The sequence below is a fragment of the Pseudorca crassidens genome, chromosome 20 (genome assembly GCF_039906515.1).
Source record: "Pseudorca crassidens isolate mPseCra1 chromosome 20, mPseCra1.hap1, whole genome shotgun sequence".
In the NCBI taxonomy this organism is placed as follows: domain Eukaryota; kingdom Metazoa; phylum Chordata; class Mammalia; order Artiodactyla; family Delphinidae; genus Pseudorca; species Pseudorca crassidens.
The window spans coordinates 49,500,942-49,525,514 of NC_090315.1; the positions used below are offsets into that span (position 1 = coordinate 49,500,942).

Sequence of the window (24,573 nt, forward strand, 5' to 3'; positions counted from 1 at the left end):
TATATACACACACACACATTTTTTAATGAGCATATATTAGTCTAATAAGCAGAAAAATACAAGTAAAAACAAATCATGATTAGTAAAGCATTTCATAATTATTTTTAAATTGCTTAACATAATGAATGATGGGTATAGCTCTAATTTATCCATCCTTATTCATACAGACAATGTATGAATTAAAGTTCATCTATGTTACGGATGAACAGCATAATCAGAGTTTTCACTTGGTCATAACTTCCTTTCCAAACTCTGCTGCTCGACTCCAGGCACAGTGTGACATCCATGGGTGAGAATCAACTCACTTGGCCAGGCGTGTGTCAGAAAACCACCCGGTGTCCCCTGGCTGCTCTGACACCAGGTACCTGAGCAGACAGAACAACTGCGGGAGGAGAAGGCAGCCCTAGATCATCCACTCTTGCCAGAGCATTCCCTCTGAAGATTCACTGACTTCCGTGGTTCTCCCCAAATCTGAGGTTTACAAAGTAGCCAAGATGCTCACACAGGGAGAGAGAAGCATATACTCTGCACAGAGAACAGAGGTAAAAGGGATCAGCTGGGACATCTCTGGATTTGAGGAGAAGGAAGGTGGCCAAAGGCAAGAGACATTCGTGACAAGTCCCAGTCAGGGATGGGGGTGCTGCTCTCAGGCCTCTCTGCTGCCGCCCGCACGCTCCACCCACGCACAGGAGCTCACACGGCTGAGTTGCCCAGGACTTTCCTGTCCTCTGCCTATACCTCTATCATTTCTTCAGCGGCTAGAGGCTGGTCTCAACACCCCTAGCCAGAAAACAGGCAGGGGATCCTGGGGCCAGCGATTACCAATAGTGAGCACGTTATTATAAAGACGGAGGAAACCGTGGCTTTGAAAAGGGATGGGAGGAAAAGGACTAAATTTTCCAAAATGCAAATTTTTTCTTCTACCTTCCCCCATCATTTGCGCAATTTTTGTCAAGTCCAAACGTAATTTAAAATGAGGTAGGTAGTTTCTCTCTACTCATGCCTTCATCTTTGTGTTGACTGTTGAGGCCTGTGCCATGAAAGCACTAGTGTCCCGTGCAGGGGGAGCACCAAGGGTGGCACCAGTGACTGCAGGAGCTTCTCAGTTGGCTATTTTCTCAATCTCGTCCAAGTCATCTGTGTCCAGTCTTTCTATTTTCTTATCTGGGGGAAAGAAAAGAGAATTCAAAGAGAGACCAACATGGGGTTACAGAGACACACACTCAGGGAAGGGACAGCACAGCAGGGAGGGAGGAAACACAGGTCTCTGCTGCCTAGGAACGTGCTGTGCCTCTGGCCACAGAGATCCTTCACTGAACCCCAAAGGCTTCCAGTGACTGAGCAAGGGACACGGACAGCAACAGCCAGAGCCCCAGGCCCCTCAGCCTGGCCGGGGGGGACTGTCATTCAAGTCCCTGAGCCCTGAGCTCTCCAGGTGTGCTCTTTGAGAACTTCCACATTGTAGGGAAGGAGGGGAATGGGACAGAGACAAAGGCCTCTCTCGGGGCCACAGGAAAACCTACCCTTCACCCTCCCCTCCCGCCCTGGACTTGCCCTGTAAGGTAAGGGCCCAGCAGGGGACACTCCCAGGGACTCACTGAAATGCTCCTGGATTCTGTTCAGGATGTTCATGCTGTGCTTGCTGTCCACCATGTTCACGGCCAGGCCCCTCTTGCCAAAGCGGCCGGTGCGCCCGATCCGGTGCAGGTAGGTCTCGTTGTCCGGGTTCCCATCCTTGTCCACGGGAAGGTCAAAGTTGATGACGACAGACACCTGTTCCACATCGATACCTGCATGAAGGAGAGTTGGACAGGAGTAAGGATGGGAGACAGAAATCACTGTTGTCCACAGTCAGGCCTACACACACCTCAGGTGGAAGGAACAGTCTGGGATGGGCCAGCTCTGGGATTCAGACAAAGGGGCAGGTAGCAGAACCCAGAGGGAGAAAACAGAACTGTGGCAGGTGCTGACCAAATTATGAAATCAGCCATCAGGCTCCAGAGAGCCTCTGCTGGATACCAGTATCTGGAGAAGCAGCTAAAGCCTCACTGGGGGCCCCAAGAAGAGCAGGTGCCGTTCTAAGCCACCAAGTCAGCACTCCTGGCTTCTGTGAAAGTTCTCCTCTGCTGAGGGAATACAAACAGGCTCTTCTAGAAAACAGGATCTCCCGCAAACCACCGGAGTGTCCCGCAGACGAGGATCTCTCCCGCTACCCCGAGCCTGCAGACCAGGACACAATCTCTGCTCACCGCGGGCACACACGTTGGTGGTGACCAGAACCTTCTCTTTGCCCTCTCGGAAGCGCTCAATCACTGCAGCCCTCTGCTCCACCACCATTTCACCACTCAGCAGAGCCACCTGGTGGCCTTCTTTTGAGAGCTCTGCTGCCAGCCAACTAGCTGTTTTGCGGGTCTGGAAGGAAGAAAACATTTCAGAAATATAAGTACCTTAAAAGAATATTTTTGATCTGGAAGACTACTAAAACTTAGCAGTTAAGCATTATGTGTCTTAAAATTGTTAACGTGATGTGGTATAAAGAAGTAACCATGTCACCTGGGTGCTAATCTTAGAAAAATATTTAACCTTAATATAATCACAAGGAGGGGGGAAATCAGAGACATTCTAAAGACTACTTACTAGTCTGAACTCTTTTTTTTTATTTTTTTATTTTTAAGATTTTTTGATGTGGACCATTTCCAAAGTCTCGATTGAACCCGTTACAACATTGCTTCTGTTCCATGCCCTGGCCCCTTGGACCCAAGGCATGTCGGATCCCAGCTCCCTGACCAGGGATCGAACTGGCACCCCCTACACTGGAAGGCGAAGTCTCAACCACTGGACTGCCAGGGAAGTCCCTAGCCTGGACTCTTCAAGATGTCCATGTCATGAAAGGTGGAGAAACTGTTATAGATTAAGGGAGTCTCAAGAGAGACTAAATGCAACAGACATTCTCTGATTGGCTCTTAGGTTTAACAGCAGCAGCCAAAAGCAATAAAGGCCATTTTGGTTCACATGGGGAAAGTGGCATATGATGGACTACAGAGAGGACACTCGCTGCATCACTGTGAAAGGTGTGACAATGGTCCTGTGCTCGTGCAGGAGCACGTCTCATCCTTAGGAAGCATTTAGGTGGAAAATGTCCTGATATCTACAACTGACTTTAAAATGATTCAGCAAGGGACTTCCCTGGTGGCGCAGTGGTTAAGAATCCACCTGCCAGAAACTAACACACCATTGTAAAGCAATTATACTCCAATAAAGATGTTGAAAAAATAATAATAATAAAATGAGCAAAAACCCTTACCCTAAAAAGGGACACAACAAATTTAAAATAATTACATTAGGCAAGATTTGTTTATATTGAATTTCTAATTCTTACTGTTTAAAACTGTCAGGTGCTTTATTAATTGATACTTTCACAAAATGAGAAATGCATAATTTCTTTGATGGAAAATCATTAGTGCTATATGGTGCAAATCACCTGATAATTTAATAATATAAGGTGGCATGGCTTCTATGAAGTTACATTTCAGTAGAGGAATAACATGCTTACAAAAGGGTTTTTTTCATAATAAGTATTTATATATACACATACTTTCTAAATATACTGAGTTACATTATGTCTGGAATAAAACAGTGAATCAAAAGGATCTATACTGCAGTTTTCTACCATATATGGCATTAGATATATATCCCAAAGCAAAATGACTGAAAGTATTTTATTAAATAAAAAAAAAGAATCTGCCTGCCAATGCAGGGGACATGGGTTCGAGCCCTGGTCCACGAAGATCCCACATGCTGCAGAGCAACTAAGCCCGTGTGCCACAACTACTGAGCCTGCGCTCTAGAGCCCATGTGCCACAACTACTGAGCCCACGTGCCACAACTACTGAGCCCATGCACCGAGAGCCTGTGCTCTGCAACAAGAGAAGCCACTGCAATAAGAAGCCCGCGCACCAAAATGAAGAGTACTCCCACTTGCCACAACTAGAGAAAGCCAGCGCGCAGCAACGAAGACCGAACGCAGCCCAAAAAAAAAAAAAAAAAAAAAAAGATTTAGGAAAAAGTACAGATATCCCCCACACAAAAGCTTATGGATAAAGCAAATGTTGACAATAGGTGAAGGGCATGAAAGTGCTCATTTTGTATTTTTTTTCATCTTTTCTGTAGATTTGAAAGTTTCAATTTGAGTTTGGGGAAACAATGCCACTGTAAAAAAAATTTTTTTTAATCTACAAGTATTCCAATAATAGAGTAAGAGTTCTTTTATTCTTACATCACTTAACAGAATTTTGATGTTTTCTTCAGCGATCTTAACTATTCCTGAAAAATTATTTTGGCTATTATAAATGGGGTCTGGGCTTCCCTGGTGGCGCAGTGGTTGAGAGTCCGCCTGCCGATGCAGGGGACACAGGTTCGTCCCCCGGTCCAGGAAGATCCCACATGCCGTGGAGCAGCTGGGCCCGTGAGCCATGGCCGCTGAGCCTGCGCGTCCGGAGCCTGTGCTCCGCAATGGGAGAAGCCACAACAGTGAGAGGCCCGTGTACCGCAAAAAAATATATATATAAATAAATAAAAAATAAATGGGGTCTATCCTTCCATTTTCTGGGGTCTATCCTTCCATTTTCTAAGTGTTTGTGTTTGACACTGGAAAACTACTTATTTTCTAGTAATTTTCTAACCAACCGTCCTGTTTAGTTTCTTATTTTTCCTCCAAATATCAGTTGATTTACTTGGGTTTTCTAATGTATCACCTACAAATGATATAAAGTTCAGGAGACTCCATGCTTAGACTATATATATGCCTCAGGATACTAAGAAGAAATTGTTTCTTACATCTTCACAAACCACTTCCTTTCCAGCCACAGGGAAGGAACCTGGTCCCCCAGCACGAAGTGGAGCTGGCTGAGAGGGAGGGCGCAGGGCCACACCCTCCAGTGGAGCTCCTCCCCCGCAGGCGGCCTCCTGCTGCCGCTGCTACTCACATGGCAGAAGATCATGGCTTGAGCAATGGTGATGGCCCCGTAGATATTACACAAGGCCTGGAACTTCTCATCTCTGCTATTGCACAGGACGTAATACTGCTTGATGGTGTCCAGTGTCTCCTCCTCGCGCTTCAATTTGATGATGTTTGGGTCTGGGACCACTTTCTGGGCAAATTTCCAGACAGAGTCTTCGAAGGTGGCAGAGAAAAGCAGCATCTGGCAGTTCCTGGGAAGCATCCTGCAAGGGAAGGCCCAGGTGTTCGACATGACCCCGACCCAGTGTTTCACTGCAAGGAACAGAAGCACAGCCTCCCCAGGCTTGGATGACCTGCGTCCCCAGGAAGGTGGCAAAGCAGGGAGGAGCACTGCAGGGAGGAGGGAGGAGCAGACGTGGGGCAGGCATGGGTGGTGGTAGAGTCCCTAAGTCTCCTTCCTCAACCCAGGCTGGGGGTATGGTCAGTGCGACATGGAAATGGCCCACCAAACAAATGCCTCTGAAAGCTGCAGAGTAAAGAACTGGCAGGGGCAAGAAGACGAGGAGGGTGAAGTAAAAGGAGATGATGCTGCAGATCAGGAGGCCGAGAAGCTCCTCCTGGCTCAGGAGTTCCTACCTCTGGATGCGGATGCTCTGATCTTGGTGGCCCTGAGTGGCTATCATCACGTCAGCCTCATCCAGAACAAACACCTTGATCTTCTTGGGGTCAATGAACTTGAGCTTGGAGCACCAGTCCAGAACGGTCCCAGGGGTGCCAATGACAATGTGCTCACTGATCTTCTGACCTCTTTCCACTGTGGAGACAAGATGTGTTCTGTGGGTACTTCCGTGGCTAAACCCGCTTTCAAAATGAAAGCCTCCTTGCCCATCCTTCCAGAGCTAGAACAAGTTAATTCCAGATTTCAAACCACAGGAGTGTTACCCAAAAGTTTTGTGTTCTTCTACTATAAAATGGGCATAATGACACCCATCTCACTGCACTGTGGTCAGGATTAAATCCTACACAGTCAACCCTCCATGAGTGTTAGTTTCCCTTTTTCTACTTTCTCCTGTAATTCCCCATCACCCAATTCTTTCTCTTTAGCATAACACTTATTCTTTTTATACCATCCCTTCACTCATGGTTCATTGATTTCCTTATAAATTGGTAGTTTTTAGTCCTAGCATCCTGGCCCAGTGATTTTTTGCTTTGTTAGATATTCTAATTGTGTAGACAGTTTTCCTAAGTACAAATTCTCTTTGATTGAAAAAAACACATTACTCTCAAACTATAGCTGGTGGGAGTTGAAACTGATATAACCATCTATCAAAATTACTAATGCATGTAGCCTTTGACCAGTGCTTCCACTATTACGAATCAATCCTGTATGTACATGAATATGTGTGAAATAACATATATGCAAGGATATGCATTCATTAAAACATAACTAAGCAAAATATGACGCACCGAATGGATGACACCAACAAAAGTATAAAACTGTTTAGGAACTGATGTGGAACAGTCTCCAAAATACATTATTAAATGTGAAAAAGAGGTTGCAGAGCAATTTGTATACCAATAGGGGCAAAAAAGAATACATGTAATATACGTACATGCGTGTGTGAGTGTTCTATCTATCTATTTCGTCTATCTCTACTGCTGTGCCATGAGGGATGCAGGATCTTAGTTCCCCGACCAGGGATTGAACCCGTGCCCCCTGCAATGGAAGCGCTGAGTCTTAACCACTGGACTGTCAGGGAAGTCCCTACACGTTATCACATTATCACTTGCCTGTAGCCACACAGACTATCTCTGGTAGGACATGTGAGGAACGGGTTAGTACTGGGTGCCTTTAGGCAGGCAGAACCAGGTGGTTGAAGGGTATGGGAAAAGAAAAGTTTCTACCATATATCCTTTTCAATTTTGAAACATGTGAATGTCACCTATTTTCAAAACAAAATTTAAAGTTCGAGGAGAAAGGGACTTCGGTCAGGAATTCATTAACTTCACTGGAAAAGTTTTAAATGAACTCTTCAATACCTTGTGGTTCTCACTGTCCACTGCCCATCAGTCTAAACTGAACTTTAAAAAAAATGATACCTTAAATAGTTAATATACTAATCCTTCACACAGTGAAGTCCCCTGTAAAACAATCTAGAGAAGATCCATGTTGTCTCAAGCTTCTGGTACACTACACTTAGCTGCACCTATCAGTGTAAGACATCAAACACACAAAAATACTAATAATTTCTGGTTAAAGTACTCTTTCTGCATGCTGAAACATGATGGTTTCCTCCAGGAAAAGCCCTTTTGTGATTATTTGTGTGCTAACTGTACTAGGCGTTTTTGTTTGTTGAACGACAGACAAACTACAGAAAATCAAACGGGGAATTCCCTGGCGGTCCACTGGTTAGGACTCTGCGCTCTCACTGCCGAGGGCCCAAATTCGACCCCTGGTCGGGGAACTAAAGTCCCACAAGCTGCACAGTGCGCCCCCCCAAAAAAAAAAGAAGAAAGAAAATCAAGTAGGGAATTTGACATACACTTTCTTGAAAATGAACAGAGACCCTATCATTTAAATGAAAACAACTGACTGTTATTTGTTGTCATGATAATGTTTCAGCTTAAGGGAAAATTAGAATTTTGGAACACTTCTATGTGCTGCTGTAGGTTTGAGAGTTTCTCCATGTATAAACTCCTCTGAGTTGGTTGGTGGTGATATTAATGCATTTTAAATGCTGTTTAAAATTTTGTATTATGAAATATGTCAACATTTGGAAGATCAGCATAACTCAATAAGACAGTATTTTCCAAATGACCAAGATATGATGTTAGAAAACCACAGTTGGGCAAAAGATGCATTCAAAGTGCAAGGGAGACCAAGGAATTTTAATGTAACAGTACGAAGAATTCATTAATATGATTTCAGATATCACATGGCAACTAACTTTTAATTACCATTTGTTAATAAGTTTTGGCGTGGCATCCAAAAAAACAATATCTAAAATTATAAGAAAGGCTAGATTTTCTTCATATTCTTCCAAAGTAAGTACTTGGGGTCCTCAATAATGTTTAAGAGTGTAAGAGAGCAAAAAGTTTAAGAACCGCTGCTCTAGGCGATTATAAACTGCTGGGTTGAAGGGATATCTCTCTTCCATTTTTCTAGGTAATGCCAACTGCTTCTGGAAGTCGGTGTGCCAATGTATACTCCCCACTGGAGCACGTGAGCCTTCCAGTTCTTCTCCATCTTGGTCAACACTTGGTTTGCCAGACTTCCTAATTTCTACCATCTGAGAGGCATACAGTGGTTTCACTTGATGTTTCCCTGATGACTAATGAAGCTTATCATCTTTTCACGTTTACTAGCCATCTGAATTCCTTCTTTTGTGAAGCGTCTGTTCAACTGGGCCTCTCTTGTCCATTCTCCTATTGGAATGCTTACTTTTTTCTAATTGATTTGTAGTTTTTTATATTCTGATAACTTCTCCATTACCCATTTTCTACCTGCCCCTCCTCCCATCTTAACCCATATTTTCTACATACTACAGAACACATGAAAAAAGAATTGGTGGAAGGATTTCTGATTTGGTAAGAGCAAGTGAACTGTATGTGCTCTTAGATTACTCTTACTAAAGCTGTGCTTTACTTTTAAAGAAAGGGAACTGACCCAACCTACCATCTTCAGTGCTCATCCCTCCCTCGTAAGCAGCTTCCGGAACTCTGGGTGCTGAATTCAAACCCTGGCTCCTAAGTGAAATACTCCACACTGGAAGAACCCCATGACTCATGCAGGGATTTTTTTTTTAACAACTAAAAATCTTATTTTAGGAGTGGAGAGAATTTTTAACAAATCAGCAAGTATTTAAGTAGATTTGCTAAAGGCAACACTGGGCTCCAAGGTCAGACTGAACTAGAAAGTTGAATCTCATCACCTCATCTTCAAAATTCATATACCCAACCACCCGCCCCAACTCACGGCCTAGGCCTTGCCCCTTTATACTCACGTTTATTGCCTCGAACAGCATAAGCAAGCTTTAGTTCTGGATGAAATCTGCCCATCTGCTCAATCACTTTTCCTGTCTGAAGCGCCAGCTCATATGTTGGGGAGAGGCACAGACACTAACGGGCAGATCATAGGTCAGTTTAGGAGAGCCTTGTAGTAACAGACAACAGGCTCTAAAGCAACAAGTACACCGATGTCATTACCACTTGAACAGTGCAGGAAACCACATCCTCGTCAGCCAGGCCCACATTTCAGCTGTAGACAGAAGCCTTCAATAGGGAGCCCTGGCTTGGCAGATGCCTTCAGAAGCCACTGTTTAAGGCTGCTGCTTCCAAAGCAATGCTACCCAGGTAAGGGCCTGGTGCACCACTGGGCTTTGCCTGAGCAACAGTCTGAGGCATCAGACGCATTCAGACTGTACCAGGGGCACCCTCGTTAGACAAACCCCCCCCAGATGGCGCAGCCATTCCCAGGACGAGCAAGCCAGGGCCCCCAGGATTCCACCCCCTCACCTGGGGGTATCTCTCTGCTGGTTCCACTCGGCTGAGCATGGCCAGGACGAAGGCAGCTGTTTTACCAGTACCAGACTGAGACTGGGCAATCAGGTTCTGTGGGCTGGATGAAGGAAGAACAGAGATGAAAATAATATGGGTTAATAACAATCAAGTGTCGGGACTTCCCTGGTGGCGTAGTGGTTAAGAATCCGCCTGCCAATGCAGGGGACACAGGTTCGAGCCCTGGTCTGGGAAGATCCCACATGCCGCGGAGCAATTAAGCCAGTGTGCCACAACTACTGAGCCTGCGTTCTAGAGCCCATGCTCCACAACAAGAGAAGCCACGGCAATGAGAAGCCTGTGCACCACAACAAAGAGTAGCCCCCGCTCGCTGCAACTAGAGAAAGCCTGTGCACAGCAACGAAGACCCAATACAGCCAAAAATAAATAAACAAATTTATTAAAAACAAAACAAAAAACAATCAAGTGTCCAAACGTTCTTTCTGGGTGGTAGGAATAGGGATTTTCCCCCTTCATGCTTCTATTATCCAGGTTTTCTGCACTGAGTACAATGATAAACTTTTTATATGATGTTAAAAAAAACTGCTAAATATTAAGTGAAATGATTATTTTAGATGGGCTCACACTAAGAAATCCTCATTCTAGGCTCTAGCACAGCTAGAGTGCCCTAGTTTTATACCCCAAGGGGCCTATGGAAATTAAGACTGCAGAGTAACATCTGTGCCCAGACAAATCCCTGAGCCATAATGTGTCTTCAGGACTCAGCTCCTACTATGTGCTCCCTTTTCTCATCTTTATGGAAAATTTAAGAGAACAAGTCAGATGCTTTAGAGGGAACTTTCACATTTCACTTCAGGTAACCCAATGTCATGGGAATAGGTGGCATTTTTTTTTTAAATTTATTTATTTTTGGTTGCGTTGGGTCTTTGTTGCTGCGTGTGGGCTTTCTCTAGTTGCGGTGAGCAGGGGCTACTCTTTGTTGTGGTGTGTGGGCTTCTCATTGCGGTGGCGTCTCTTGTTGCGCAGCACGGGATCTAGGTGTGTGGGCTTCAGTAGTCGTGGCACGCGGACTCAGTAGTTGTGGCTCATGGTTCTAGAGCGCAGGCTCAGTAGTTGTGGCGCACGGGCTTAGTTGCTCCACGGCATGTGGGATCTTCCCAGACCAGGGCTCGAACCCGTGTCCCCTGCATTGGCAGGCGGATTCTTAACCACTAAGCCACCAGGGAAGTCCTAGGTGGCATTTTTATCATTAAAAAAGAGGGACTTCTCTGGTGGTCCAGTAGTTAAGACTCTGAGCTTCCACTGCAGGGGGCACAGGTTTGATCCCTGGTCGGGGAACTAAAACCCCACATGCTGTGTAGTGCAGCCAAAATATAAACAAACAAACAAACAATACAGTTGAATGAAAAAAGTTGCTACCTAAGTATGATACCATTTATGTAAGGTTTAAAAATATGCAAACTTGGAATTCCCTGGCAGTCCAGTGGTTAGGACTCGGCGCTTTCACTACCGAGGGCCGGGGCCCGGGTTCAATACCTGGTCAGGGAACTAAGATCCCACAAGCCACGCAGCGTGGCCAAAAAAAACCAAACAATGAAAGTAAACTACGTAGTAAAAGGATAAAAAAACATGAGAGAAGGCTTCCCTGGTGGCACAGTGGTTGAGAGTCCGCCCGCCTATGCAGGGGACGCGGGTTCATGCCCCGGTCCGGGAAGATCCCACATGCCACAGAGCAGTTAGGCCCGTGAGCCATTGCCGCTGAGCCTGCGCGTCCCGAGCCTGTGCTCCGCAACGGGAGAGGCCACGACAGTGAGAGGCCCGTGTACCGCAAAAAAAAAAAAAAAAGAAACGAGAGAATAATGACCCACATCAGCGATGTTCACTTGGGAGGGGGAGGGGGAGGGGGAGGGGGAGGGGGAGGGGAGGGGAGGGGAGGGGGAGGGGAGGGGAGGGGAGGGGGAGGGGAGGGGAGGGGAGGGGAGGGGAGGGGAGGGGGGAGGGGAGGGGAGGGGAGGGGAGGGGGGAGGGGAGGGGAGGGGAGGGGCTGTGAATGGAGGGAGTTACATGGGGGCTACAACTGCCGACTACATTAATGGCAGCTTTATTTCTTGGCAGGATGGGGTTACGGAGATGTTCCTGGTATTGCTCCTGATATTTTTTGCAGGTCTCAAAAATTTTTAAATTATTAAAAAACAATAGCAACGACAACAACAAAACAGTTTTTAAAACTGCATAGAATAACAGCACTAACTTTTTCTATCAGTTTTTATTAAGTGGAAAAGGCAGAAACTGTATTGAATTGCATCTGACTCTCTCTGCACCTGTCTAAGCTGTTCCCCTGAAGAAGCACGTTGCTCTCAACGGCCCATCTTGTGCTCAGGAACACTACAGCTCTTGGTGGAAGACGTTTAACCCAGTTCTGAAGAGGTGTGCCAGGGTCCATATACTTACGGCTCAGCAAGCATCATGGGTAACGCATTCTCTTGTATCTTGGATGGTCGATTGAACCCCATGGCATAGACTCCCTGCAGAAGCTGTGGTTTCCTAGGAGGCCAGGGAGAGAAAGATGGATTCCTAGTTGTTGAAACTGTTTTAAAAGCCTAGAATTTTATTTTTCCCTATATCTAGCAAAGAATGGTACCTCCTGTCAGACATATTTTCCTATGCCTTAAAGAATACTCACTAAAACAAAACAAAACCAAAATCTTTCCCTACTAAATCTTAATCTGAAACTACTATGCAATTTATAAAATCCAGGCTAGTTTCCTTTCTTGGAGAAATTCATCTTTCAGGAGACCCACAAATTTGGCTGGCCTTGGATGACAAACATTCCCAGGATACTGGAAGAATGGTACTTATTAATTCATAGTATAAAATAAATTATAAAAGACATATCTAAAAATAAACACTGCTTACTATGCTGCTAAGATACAGAAGTCCCTTTAGGGAATGACATTTCAGTTTTCATTTCTCAGTGCAGATGCTCCACTGAACCACAGTCATTTTGTGTTCCATGGGCCTTCCAAAGCCAGCTGTGCAAGAACTCGGGACAATTGAGAGGTAAGAAAATTGATTCAGCCAGTTTCTAGTAAATAGGTAAAGGGAGTTCAGTTATCATACTGAACTTTATGAGCGATTAGATTTACTTATTATGTCTAGTCAAAATCAAAACTAGAAAAGCACCAACTTCTTACATAAGTAGCCACACAACAAATATCAAATAAAGCTCTCTGCTACCTCTAAATTGACAGGGTGTTTAACAAAAATCCCACCACACTGTTTTTAAAGTAAAGTCAAACCAAGTCAAGAGTGTTCTCTAAGCCTTCCTTAGAGTTTAACAGGCTCTCTAAAAGGCAATTCTTCTGGCATATGGTGGTTCTCAGACACAAAGAACTTTGAACAGTAACATCCATTTGGAAGAAAAGGTTGTGAAGCTTAGCAGATTCTGATTTGGTTGCCAAGGAAACAAAGTCACTACTGAAAGAGGACTCAAGTGATCCAAGAACTTTCAGTGGCTAATTATTTTTCTTTTATTTTGCAGATCTTTTCAGTAAAACATAGACCAAGTATATTAGGTGACCTAGGTTTTATTCTTTGTTTCCTTTGGCTACTAACAATTAAATCAGAAAGAACTTGCCTTTTCAAAGAGGACAGTTCATCACTGGTTGACCTGAGAACTCCAGTCCTTTAAATGAAAGGAACTTAAAAAGACCACTGATACTTGGAAAAGCAAGCTGTCAGAGCACACATAGCTGCTCGGACAGAATTTATGAATGGAAGCAGAGATGACAGATTTGCTGAAAAAAGCCTTTGACAGAGAAAATACACATAGAAAAGTATTATGTCCTGAAAATATTCAAAAAAAAAGGCCACACTTTAAAAACCTTGCTCTTAGCTATTGCTGCATTAACAACTTGATTTGGTTCTAGTTAGCTCTCTTATTTTAAGTGTCTCTTACTCTCAAGTGGTGGCAATAGTTGGCAGAAATGTGGCCCCTATTTGCCTACAGTGGGCATATGATAGATTTTGCTGAACAAAGGCAAAGAATCCATTCATTCCACCACTTTCTTATTCACTAGCTATTTTCTGTCTATGATTTGAGTCCTGGCAGGCAGCAAGAAGGGTAGCTATGTCTTGTGTTACTCATAACACCCAGCACAGTGTCATGTACATAAACCAACAACCCTAAATACCTCTTTACTAACTTACTGAAGGAAACGAAAAACTTGGCATAACATTACATAATTCTCTGCCTTTAAAACAAGGACATGTTAGAAGTCATTCTCACCACAGTGCATAAATGTGCATACGTAAGGCTTAATTCTGGGTTTTGGATTTTTTAAAAAATTCTGCAACAATGAAGGCTGATTTCCACTGCAGTTACTGGGAATCCTGCACAGGCTTCTTGGACAGATTTTAAAAAAGCAGATAAACTGTTCTTAACACTGTAAACCCTATAGTCTAACAAAAGGGCTTACCTAATAAGAAATGTTCCTGACATCCAGAAATCACCTGTCAGCCAATATTTTATTGAAAGTTCTAAGAGCATAAAAGAAAAAAGACTTTCAGCTATGATGAATAAATTTGTGGCATTTAAAAATCCCTAAGGAGAAGAACTGGGTAGCCAAGAGACAAGGGTGGAGGGAGACCATCACTTTTTCATACTTTTAAACTTTTGAATCATGTGAATTATTAACTACTCAAAGAAAGTAAATATATTAAGATTTTTAAAAAATAAAAGTAGAAAGTAAAATTCCCACAAGATCTCTGATATGCTAAGTCTTATAAAGGAGGGCTAGCAAGGAACAGTTGTTCAAAGGAACGGATACTCACAGCCGAAGCTCCTCGAAGGACTTCACTGAGTAGAGAGGGGAGTTTGGATCTCGCTGCAGGACTTCCACTTGGTTGGTGTTATCGACAAGGTTGCTTCTGATCAGCTTGTTGAGTAAGGACTGGGCGGCTCTGTCCTCTGTAGGAAACAACCAGTAGATCTTCCTCATACTCACTGGGCAAACCCCACCCTTGTGAAACCTCTCTCCCCATGTCTGCACCCACACCTGAATGGCCCAGCAAGGTGGGAGAAAAACATAATCACACCAAAAGGTCTCACTTTAAACTCCTGACTGCTAGACCCAAGTGGTCTGAGCTGCCCAGCAAGACTTTATGTTTCTATACGCCACTTATTCACTCTTCTTCTCTCTTCAACTTCTAACCTCTCCACATTCTCACTCATCTAATGACCCTGCTACTCACTTCCCTGAGAAGTGAACGTAATCAGAAGCACCTCCAAGTGCTGCCGTGACAACCCACACACCCACTTGCATTTGTGAGCGTCCTTTCCACCTTCCCTGCTGTAACTGTGGATGGACCGCCATCCTCCTGAGGCTAGCCCCTCTACTTATACAATGGGTCCCATTCCGTCTTTCAGACAAGGATATTTCTCCCAGCAGTGACCTTCTCTCTTGCATGATCAGTTTCTCCCTCTAATGGATCATTCCCACCAGCATGTACACACGTTGTAACACCTCTCATCATAAATGTGCTTCCTCCTTTATCCCACATCCCCATCCAGTTACGGTCCCAGTTCTCTGCTCCCTTTTATGGAACATTCCCTGACAGGGCTGTCTATACTCATGTCTTCACTTTCTCTTCACTGAAGAGGTTTTTTTAAACTAACCTCCCCATCTGACCTCAACAGCCCTTGTCAAGCTCACCAATGACTCTACACTCTAAATCAACTGAACAATTTTTAGTTCTCTTAACCAACTTATTACCTATATATGACTCCCTACTTTTGAAACACTTCCTTCTTTTGGTTTCCGGGATACCACTCTCTTTTGGTTCTCCTTCTATCTCACTGTTTTCAATTTCCTTGGCTGATTCCCCTCATCTCCTTGATCTTATAACTCAGAATGCCTCTGGCTCCAGAGAGGCACGTCCTAGGTGATACTATGTCTCTTGCTACAGGGTTTCAAAGATTAGTTACCTTTCTCTTCTTCATCTGTTTTCTCTGGAGTGGCATTAGTTTTGATAACACCTACACAAGAAAAGAGTTATCATAATCAGAAAGGCAAGTATCAAATCCACTCAAAAGGGGACCTCCCTGGTGGTGCAGTGGTTAAAAATCTGCCTGCCAATGCAGGGGACACGGGTTCAAGCCCTGGTCCAGGAAGATCGCACATGTGGTGAAGCAATTAAAGCGGTGCGCCACAACTACTGAGCCTGTGCTCTACAGCCTACAAGCCACAACTATTGAAGCCTGCGCGCCTAGAGCCTGTGCTGCACAACAAGATGAGCCACCACAATGAGAAGCACGCACAATGCAACGAAGAGTAGCCCCCACTCGCCGCAACTAGAGAAAGGCCGTGCACAGCAACCAAGACCCAACACAGCCAAAAAATATATAAATAAATAAATTTATTAAAAAAAAATCCACTCAAAAGGTGGGACAATATAAATATCAAACCTTATTTAAGTGATCAAAATTTAAATAGTTGGCGTTTCTATACGTTTAATGGATTTTTATTCCTAGGAAGTTTAGTGCATAAGAAATGTTCAAATTTCTAGAAATGCTGGCTGACTTCAGAGTGATCAGATATGTCACCTCTGACTTACTTATTTAAAATATAGCATTATAACTATATTTAAAATATAGCATTATGTTAGCAGACACAATTAGACATGAGAAAGAAAATAAAGGTATTAAAAATTAAAAGGAAGAGGTAAAACGATCATTTTTTTTAGAATACAAAAGATTGTAGGGGCTTCCCTGGTGGCGCAGTGGTTGAGAGTCTGCCTGCCTATGCAGGGGACACAGGTTCGTGCCCCAGTCTGGGAAGATCCCACATGCCGCGGAGCGGCTGGGCCCGTGAGCCGTGGCCGCTAAGCCTGCGCGTCCGGAGCCTGTGCTCCGCAACGGGAGAGGCCACAACAGTGAGAGGCCCGCGTACCGCAAAAAAGAAAAAAAAAAAAGATTGTAAACTTGCAGGACTAAGAATATCAACTTGGGCTTCCCTGGTGGCGCAGTGGTTAAGAGTCCGCCTGCCGATGCAGGAGACACGGGTTCGTGCCCCGGTCCGGGAAGATCCCACATGCCGCGGAGCGGCTGGGCCCGTGAGCCATGGCCGCTGAGCCTGCGCATCCGGAGCCTGTGCTCCGCAACGGGAGAGGCCACAATAGTGAGAGGCCCGTGTACCGCAAAAAAAAAAAACAAACAAACAAACAAAAAAAAAGAGTATCAACTTAAAAATGACTACAAAATAAGATATCTCAGTAAAAGATAAAAGAGCTAGGTACAAAATAAATAAATAGAAATCAGTAGCTTTTATAAATAGAGATATTATTGAAAAAATCTTCTTTATAATAGCAACTAAAAAGATAAAATATTGCACCTAGAAATAAAATTAACAAAAAATATGTGAGACTTATATGAAGAAAACTTTAAAACACTCATAAACTAATGCAAAGAGATAAAGCTAAAAATCTCATAAATAAATTAAAATGGAACTCTAAGATATTCAATTAACCCAAAAGAAAGCAGGAAAAGAGCCAGAGAAACAAAATATAAAGCGACAAACAAACAGTAAAATTGCTAACCTAAACCCATCCACATCAATAATTACATTAAATGCAAACAGATAAAATACTCCAGTTAAAAGACAGAGATTATTAGAATGGCTAAAAAAGCAAGATCCAACTGTCAGCTGTCTACAAGAGGCACACTTTATTTTTATTTATTTATTTATTTTTTTGCGGTACGCGGGCCTCTCACTGTTGTGGCCTCTCCTGTTGCAGAGCACAGGCTCCGGACATGCAGGCTCAGCGGCCATGGCTCACGGGCCTAGCCACTCCACGGCATGTGGGATCTTCCCGGACCGGGGCACGAACCCGTGTTCCCTGCATCGGCAGGCAGACTCTCAACCACTGCGCCACCAGGGAAGCCCCACACTTTATTTTTTTAAAATTGAGGTATAGTTAATTTACCATATTGTATTAGTTTCAGGTGTACAACATAGTGATTCAAAAGTTTTATAGATTATACTCCTACAAGAGACACACTTTAAATATAAAGACACAAATAAGTTGAAAGTCAGTGGATGGAAAGAGATACATCACGCAACCAGTAAGCATACGAAGGCTGGAGTGGCTCAGGTAATGCAGATTTTTAGACCAAAATCACCACCAGAGATAAAGGAGGATATTTCTAATAAGAGGTCCATTCATCAGGAAGACATAAATGTGAATGTACCTGGCAACAGATCTGCAAAACACAGGAGGCCAAAACTGACAAAATTAAAGGGAGAAATAAGACTATTCCACAACTGTCGTTGGAAATTTTAACACTCCTCTTTCAACAACTGGAAGAACTAGACCAAAATGCAAACAACAAAAAACAGTTAAGACATAGAAGATCTGAGTTAACACTATCAACAACGGTGGCCTAATTGACATTTAGAGGACACTATACCCAATAACTGCAGAATCATATTTAATGGTTTCTGATCAAAATGGAGTTAAATTAGAAATTAATAAGATATCTAGAAACCCCCCCAAATATCTGGAAATCAAACAACACACTTCTAAATTATCCATGGGCCAATGAAGAAATCAAAAGGGAAACTGAAACTATTTGAAGTATATGATAAAAAAGAAGAGGAAAGTAAACCCAAAGTAAGTAGAAGGAAAAAAATACAGAGTAGAAATCGATGAAATAAAAGACAAATATTCAGGAAAATTAACATTGCCAAAGCCTAGCTCTTTGAAAAGATAAAAAAAACTAATAAGTCTCTAGGCAGACTCATCAAAAAAGAACAAACACATACTGCCAGTAATAGAAATGAAAGAGGGGACATCACATATGCTACAGTCATTAAAACATTCCTAAAGGACACAAAAAGGGATGTGAAAAAAATGGAAAGACTTAATCATAGGTTTTATAAAAAGACTCAATAGCATATAGATGTTAAGTTATAAATGTAACATGGTCCTAGGGGAAATACTAAAAGATTCTTTGTTTTCTTAGAACTAGTCAAGTTGACTATAACAGAATACGTATGGAAAATAAGAATAGCCAGGAACACTCTAAAAAAAGATCAATGGGGACTTCCCTGGCGGTCCAGTGGTTAAGACTCTGCGCTTCCACTGCAGGGGGCATGGGTTTGATCCCTGGTCGGTGACCTAAAATCCCACATGCTGTGTGGCACAACCAAAAAAAAAAAAAAAATCAGTGAGTGGGGACCAGCAGTCACAGACATTAAAGCATGTCATAAAGCTCCAGCAATCAGGAATATGATCCTGGTACATGAATATGCAAAATAAGCTTGACAGGATAGATGAGAAAATGCAGAATTTGGTATATAATACAGGTGGATCTCAAACTAGAGAGGAAGAATGGACTATTACAAAAGCGGCACTGAAACAAATCTGTAGCCATCTTGACATTAAAAAGGTGAAACACACTAGAGAAAACACTTTGGATCCATACCTCACAATCCACACCAGGAAAAATTCCAAAAGGATCAAAGACTGGGCTATGAAAACTGACTCAAATTCCAGAAATAATAATGTGAAAGACTGATGCGTTTGACTATATAAAAATGTTTGCAGAGGGACTTCCCTGGTGGTCCAGTGGTTAAGATTCCATGCTCCCAATGCAGGGGGCCCAGGTTCCATCCCTGGTCAGGGAACTAGATCCCGAATGCAGCAACTAAAGATCCCACGTGCTGCAACGAAGATCCTGCGTGCCGAAACTAAGACCCGGCGCAGCCAAATAAATAATTTTAAAAAAAAAAGTTTGCAGAGCAAAAATACACAAGAAAAAAGTCAAGAGACAAAACTGGCTGAAGTATTAGCAACTTCTATCACAATCTTAAAATATGAAGTTCTTCATATTTCGAAAAAAGACAAAAAGCTCAGTAGAAAAGGAAACAAATTCCTTTATACTTATGAAAATATTCAGCCTTATTAATGAAATAGAAAAATGTATTACACTGATCCACCAGGTTTTACCTGTCAGATTAGCAAAATTTCAAGTTTTTGACTAAAAATTCTGTGGTGGGGCTATAGGGAAACACTTTCATGCTTTACTGATAGAAATATAAATTGGTATAATACTTATGGAGGGTACCTTGAAAAATACTGATAAAAAGTGCAAGTGCATATGCCTTTGACCATGGATATCCATTTTGGGGGAATTTATCCTACAAATGTATTTGCATACATGTAAAAAGAAGTAAGTTCATGGTTATTCCATGAAACATTTTATAACACCAAAAGAATGTGGCCAACCCAAGTATCTATCAAAAGATGACTGGTTAAATAAATTATGGTCTATCAACACAATGTAATACTATGCAGTTACAAAACTGAGTGAGGAAACTCCATTTACTGGTAAGGGAAGCTTGCCAAGGTATGTTGTTGAATGAAAAAAAGTAAGTACACTGTGTATACTCTGCCATCTTTTGGTGAGAGAGAGAGAGGGAGAGAGGGAGAAAAATCTGTATTTGTTTTGCATAAAGAAACATTGGAAGTGCAACTGAGATTATCATACTAAGTTAAGTAAGTCAGAAAGAGAAAGACAAATACCATATGAGATCACTTATATGTGGAATCTAAAATATGACACAAATGAACCTATCTATGAAACAGAAACAGAGTCACAGACATAGAGAACAGACTGGTGGTTGCCAAGGGGGAGGGGGTTGGGGGAAGGATGGAGTGGGAGGTTGAGGTTAGCAGATGTAAGCTATTATACATAGAATGGATAAACAACAAGGTCCTACTGTATAGCACAGAGAACTATATTCAATATCCTGTGATAAACCATAATGGAAAAGAATATATAAAAAAAGAATGTGTATGTATGTATAACTGAGTCACTTTGCTGTCCAGCAGAAATGAACACAACATTGTAAATCAACTATACTTCAATTAAAAAAAAAGAAACTTGGGAAGAATATTAAAAATCCAATAACAGTGGTTACTTATGGCATAGGGTGGTATATGGGTTGAACTGTGTCCCCCCCAAAATTCACATGATCAAGTCCTAACCCCCCAGTATCTCAGAATGTGATCTCCTTTTGAGATAGGTTCACTGCAGATGTAATTCGTTAAGATGAGGTTGTTAGGATGGGCCCTAATCCAGTATGACCAATGTTCTTATTAAAAAGGGAAATTCTGGATGTAGACATGCACAATACCATGAAGGCAGGGACTGGGGTGATGACGGCAGAAATGCCTATAAGCCAAGGAATGCCAAAGATAGCCAGCAAACCATCAGAAGCTAGGAAGAGACATGGAATAGATTCTTCCTCACAGCCTTTAGGAGGAACTAAACCAGCTGACACCTTGATCTCACATTTCTGGCCTCCAGATCTGAGACAATAAATTTCTGTTGTTAAACCACCTAGTTTGTGATACTTTGTTGTGGGAGCCCTAGCAAAGTAATATAGGTGGGGAGTGGGATCTGGGTAAATGGTGGTCCAGGATGGGAAGGAGGCCTTTCACTTACTTATACTTTCTGAATTTTGAACCCAGATTAACCTTCCAAAAAATTAAATTAAAAAACTTAAGGAAACATTATCAAGTGAACAGTGACTCTACAATCCAATAGTGATTCTTGATTTTAAGGAGTCAGAAGCTAAAATGTGGAAAACTAATCTACCTCCATCATTAATGAAACCAAATTTACTGGTTCTCAAATCCAGTGCTGACATTTGCCAAACGTGCTAAATGAAAGCTCCTTTCCACATCGCACCTATGAGTGCAAAGCAGAAGTGCACATGTAGCTTGTAGTTACTAGTGACTCACCATTGGTATCTGGTTTGACTTTCTCTTCCTTGATCTGCAAATTACTCATCTGAATGGGAATAAAAGGAAACATTTAAGAGTAGAGACACCTGATAACCAAATACCATGAATTACACAATTGACCGTTAAACACAGGTTTGAACTTCAAGGGTTCACTTATTCAAGGATAAATGCTACAGTATTACTCAGCCCATGGTTGGTTGAATCCAGAGATGTGGAACCACATATACGGATGGACAATGTTAGTTATTTGGGGATTTTCAACTGCAGGGAGGGTTGGGGGCTCATAACCCCCAAGTTGTTCAATGGTTAACTACATTTATTAAGCTCATGTACACAAGTCTAAATGGTAAAACAAAAAAGGGGGGAGGGTCTTACCCAACTGTTAGAAAGCAATGTTTATTTACTTATTTTTAATTTTTATTTTATTTTTTTGGCCGCGCTGCACGGCATGTGGGATCTTAGTTCCCCAACCAGGGATCAAACCTGTGCCCCTTGCAGGTGAAGTGCGGAGACCCAACCACTGGACCGCCAGGGAATTCCCAGGAAGCAACATTTTAAAACATTTACTTATATCAGCCACCCAATAAGCAGAGTAGTTGAAACCAGATACCAAGTATCTTTAGGTCTATATTTGTGTTATTCATAAGAACACAGCTAGATTAGGGTTGTAGGTTAAAAAAGATTTGAAATCAATTCTCAGTAACTGTCTTTTAGGGAATATCTGATGCTAAATACTAGATTTAAATTCTAGAGTACAGAATCATATCCTTTATAATAGTTTTTGATTTATTTGTGGCTGTCAATTTTATACTTCTGACCTGATTCCTCCTGAACTCCAGTGCCGCATTTCCAAATGCTTGATGGGCACTGTATAGAAAAGAGTTAACACAGCAGGTCTAACTGCTATCCTTAGGAAAGCCAGCTTGCAAAGTTGGCCCCTGGCTGACACCTGGAAACTTGGATTTGGAGAGAGTTCCCACCATTCCCAGAACCGCTGAGGGGTTCACTAACTATCTTTCTAAAAACATGTGGTTTATGATAACACCTGGTTTCCTTCCAGGGGTCTGGAATTTTGGTACCTGCTAGGCAAAGAATGACGATGTGATAGACCCCTAATAAAAACCCTGAGCACTGAGTCTCCAACAAGCTTCTCTGACAACACTTCATATGTGTTGTTACAATCTGTGGCTAGAGGAATTAAGCAGGAATTAAGTGGAGCTTGTGACTCCTCTGGGAGAAGGTTCTTAGAAGCTTGTGCCTGGTTTCCTCTGGACTTTGCAACACGGGCCTTTTCCTTTTGCTAATTTTGCTTTCCATTGTAATAACTCACAGCTGTGAGTACAATCATATGCTGAGTCCTGTGAGTTCTCCCAGGAAATCATTGAACCTGGACACCTCTTGGTGATTCCCAACACAGGTACTTACCAAGTTGTCCTCCTTACCTCAAATTCAGAACAGCCAAACATGAACTCATCACCCTACATATCAAATCTGCTGTTCTTCCCACTCCCCTAATCCTGTTATTAGCACTATATTAATATCACCTTGTGGGATCCAGGTTGAAAACAGTAATCTTTGCCTTTATCTCCCTTCTCTTTTTTTGTAAATCTTCACATCTCCACAATTATCTCTTGAATCCATCCCCTCATCTTTACTTTCATCATTCAACATAGGCCCCCTATCTCTGGGCTATGAGAGTAACTTCCACATTGATCTCCTTTCCTTTAGACATCACTCCTAATATATTCTGTTCTCTGAAGTCCAATAAATCTTGCTAGCTCTCAGATCGAATCTTGTCAGTATCCTTCTTAAAAACCTCCAAACAAGCCAAATAAAGCCTTTCATTTTCAAGTTCTTTGTTAAGGGCCAAAGTACACTCCTACGATATTTTCAGTACTGCTCCTACTACAACCCGATAACCTTAAGCTGCAGCAAAAATGAGTTCTGATTCCTGTTCTCTAGGCAAGTCCAGCACTTCTGTGCATTCTATTCTAAAATGCCGTTCACCTTCATCTCTATCTTAAATGATTATTTTCTAATATCCAGCACAAATATAAACTTCTTCATGAGGAATTTCCCTGACTTTCCTACTCATAAACATCCTCTCTCCATTCAAAGTTCATTTCTCACATTATTCTTACCATTTTCACAGCACCTCCCACATTCTAGGCTTCCTAACTAGATTGTAAAGCTTCTTCCTAAACTTCCCTGGATTTAGCCCATTTCAACAATCTGCTGAGAAACTGACAATCCTCCCAAGGCAATAAAGGGTGACCGGAGAAGAAATGTAATTTAGGCATTAAAAGGTTACATAAGACGTCAGACTACATGGGACTTCCCTCGCGGTCCAGTGGTTAAGACTCCACGCTTCCACTGCAGGGGGCACAGGTTCGATCCCTGGTAGGGGAACTAAGATTCCTCATGTCGCACTGAAGGGGGGGTGGGGGGAAAGACTTCTGACTACAAAAAACCCCTATATTCTTAAAATCAATGGTCCATTACCACCAAACAAAGGTAACTTAGAGATAAGAACGGGGAGTCACAGTTTACACTATAGTTAACTTCCCACTGAATGGACCTTCATTAATCAAAGAACCAGTATATGAAATTAAATGTCTCTTTAAACACAGATGAAACAATTTGTAGTGCCTCCCCCCGTTTGCAGTAGATTGAAACACTAAATATAAACCTGAATCTGTTATTCTGCAAATTGCTACAAACCGCCAACCATGTTAAGCACGCATCTAAAAAATGGTAAAATAAGAGTAGCAGACAATCACTCAGAAACCAGATGAAAAAGAGAATCAGCATCGCGCCTTTTCTTACAATGCCCACTGAGGAGGTGCAGTGCAGAAAAGACAGCATACATAGCAGGGACAGATTTGCCACAGGATAAAAGTCTTTAACTGGCCCAGATCAAAGGAAAAGGCTCCATACTGGTCTCTTCTGCCTTAGCCGCAAATCAAGGCTAAGAGATTCCTCCCAGCAAACCTTTAGGGGTGTGTGGGCCACGGCCTGCCCAACCCAGGGAGCTCCCTGGACTCCAAGCAGGGTCGGCTTGGGCCCTCCAGTACGCTCGCCCCGCCTGGAGCTGAAGCCACTGACCGACTTGACAGCCGCTTCCTGCTTGTCCACTGCCAGGGCCCACGAATCGGTGGCCATGGTCCCGGAGGAGGAAGGCCGACTGGCGAAAAACACAACCGCACGAACAGCAGCACCAGCCCTAAACTCTGCAGGCGCAGGAACCACACTCACTCGGACCGGAAGCGGCGATGCGCGAAGGT

The 24,573-nt window shown here is 42.8% G+C and overlaps 2 protein-coding genes across 10 annotated transcripts in view; one reads left to right on the forward strand and one right to left on the reverse strand.

The window, feature by feature from the left end:
- ST3GAL2 (ST3 beta-galactoside alpha-2,3-sialyltransferase 2) overlaps positions 1 to 9,939 on the forward strand; it is a 67,471-nt gene extending 57,532 nt beyond the window's left edge. For 4 of the 7 annotated variants that reach the window (XR_010939341.1, XR_010939343.1, XR_010939342.1 and 1 more), the window contains one exon: positions 8,127 to 8,322. The gene's annotated coding sequence lies outside the window, so the exon portion shown is untranslated. Of the gene's footprint in view, positions 1 to 2,675; positions 4,365 to 4,862; positions 5,001 to 8,126 lie in introns of those variants that run through there. The other 3 variants (XR_010939337.1, XR_010939338.1, XR_010939339.1) reach the window with 3 other exon arrangements.
- On the reverse strand, positions 17 to 24,573 carry DDX19A (DEAD-box helicase 19A). 3 transcript variants are annotated; one of them, XM_067721037.1, is made up of 12 exons: positions 24,395 to 24,573; positions 21,287 to 21,335; positions 15,465 to 15,515; positions 14,312 to 14,447; positions 11,930 to 12,022; positions 9,476 to 9,578; positions 8,965 to 9,079; positions 5,597 to 5,774; positions 4,986 to 5,223; positions 2,250 to 2,412; positions 1,599 to 1,790; positions 17 to 1,164 (listed from the first exon to the last, which is right to left on the reverse strand). In XM_067721037.1, the coding sequence occupies exons 1-12, from the start codon at positions 24,449 to 24,451 to the stop codon at positions 1,103 to 1,105; spliced, it is 1,437 nt and encodes a 478-aa protein (XP_067577138.1). In that variant the 5' UTR covers positions 24,452 to 24,573; the 3' UTR covers positions 17 to 1,102. The 3 variants fall into 3 exon arrangements, with proteins under 3 accessions (XP_067577138.1, XP_067577140.1, XP_067577139.1); XM_067721039.1 differs by lacking the exons at positions 21,287 to 21,335; positions 24,395 to 24,573 and adding an exon at positions 17,727 to 17,807; XM_067721038.1 differs by lacking the exons at positions 14,312 to 14,447; positions 15,465 to 15,515; positions 21,287 to 21,335; positions 24,395 to 24,573 and adding an exon at positions 13,957 to 13,994.

Bases quoted from the DNA above. Each gene is read 5' to 3' on its own strand.
- DDX19A (XM_067721037.1), bottom strand. From the start codon at position 24,451: ATGGCCACCGATTCGTGGGCCCTGGCAGTGGACAAGCAGGAAGCGGCT. The intron at 5,775-8,964 runs GTGAGTATAAAG...TTGTCTCCACAG, and splicing joins TGCTGTTCGAGGCAATAAAC to TGGAAAGAGGTCAGAAGATC. The intron at 5,224-5,596 runs GTAGGAACTCCT...CTTCCCTTGCAG, and splicing joins CAGAGCATCCGCATCCAGAG to GATGCTTCCCAGGAACTGCC.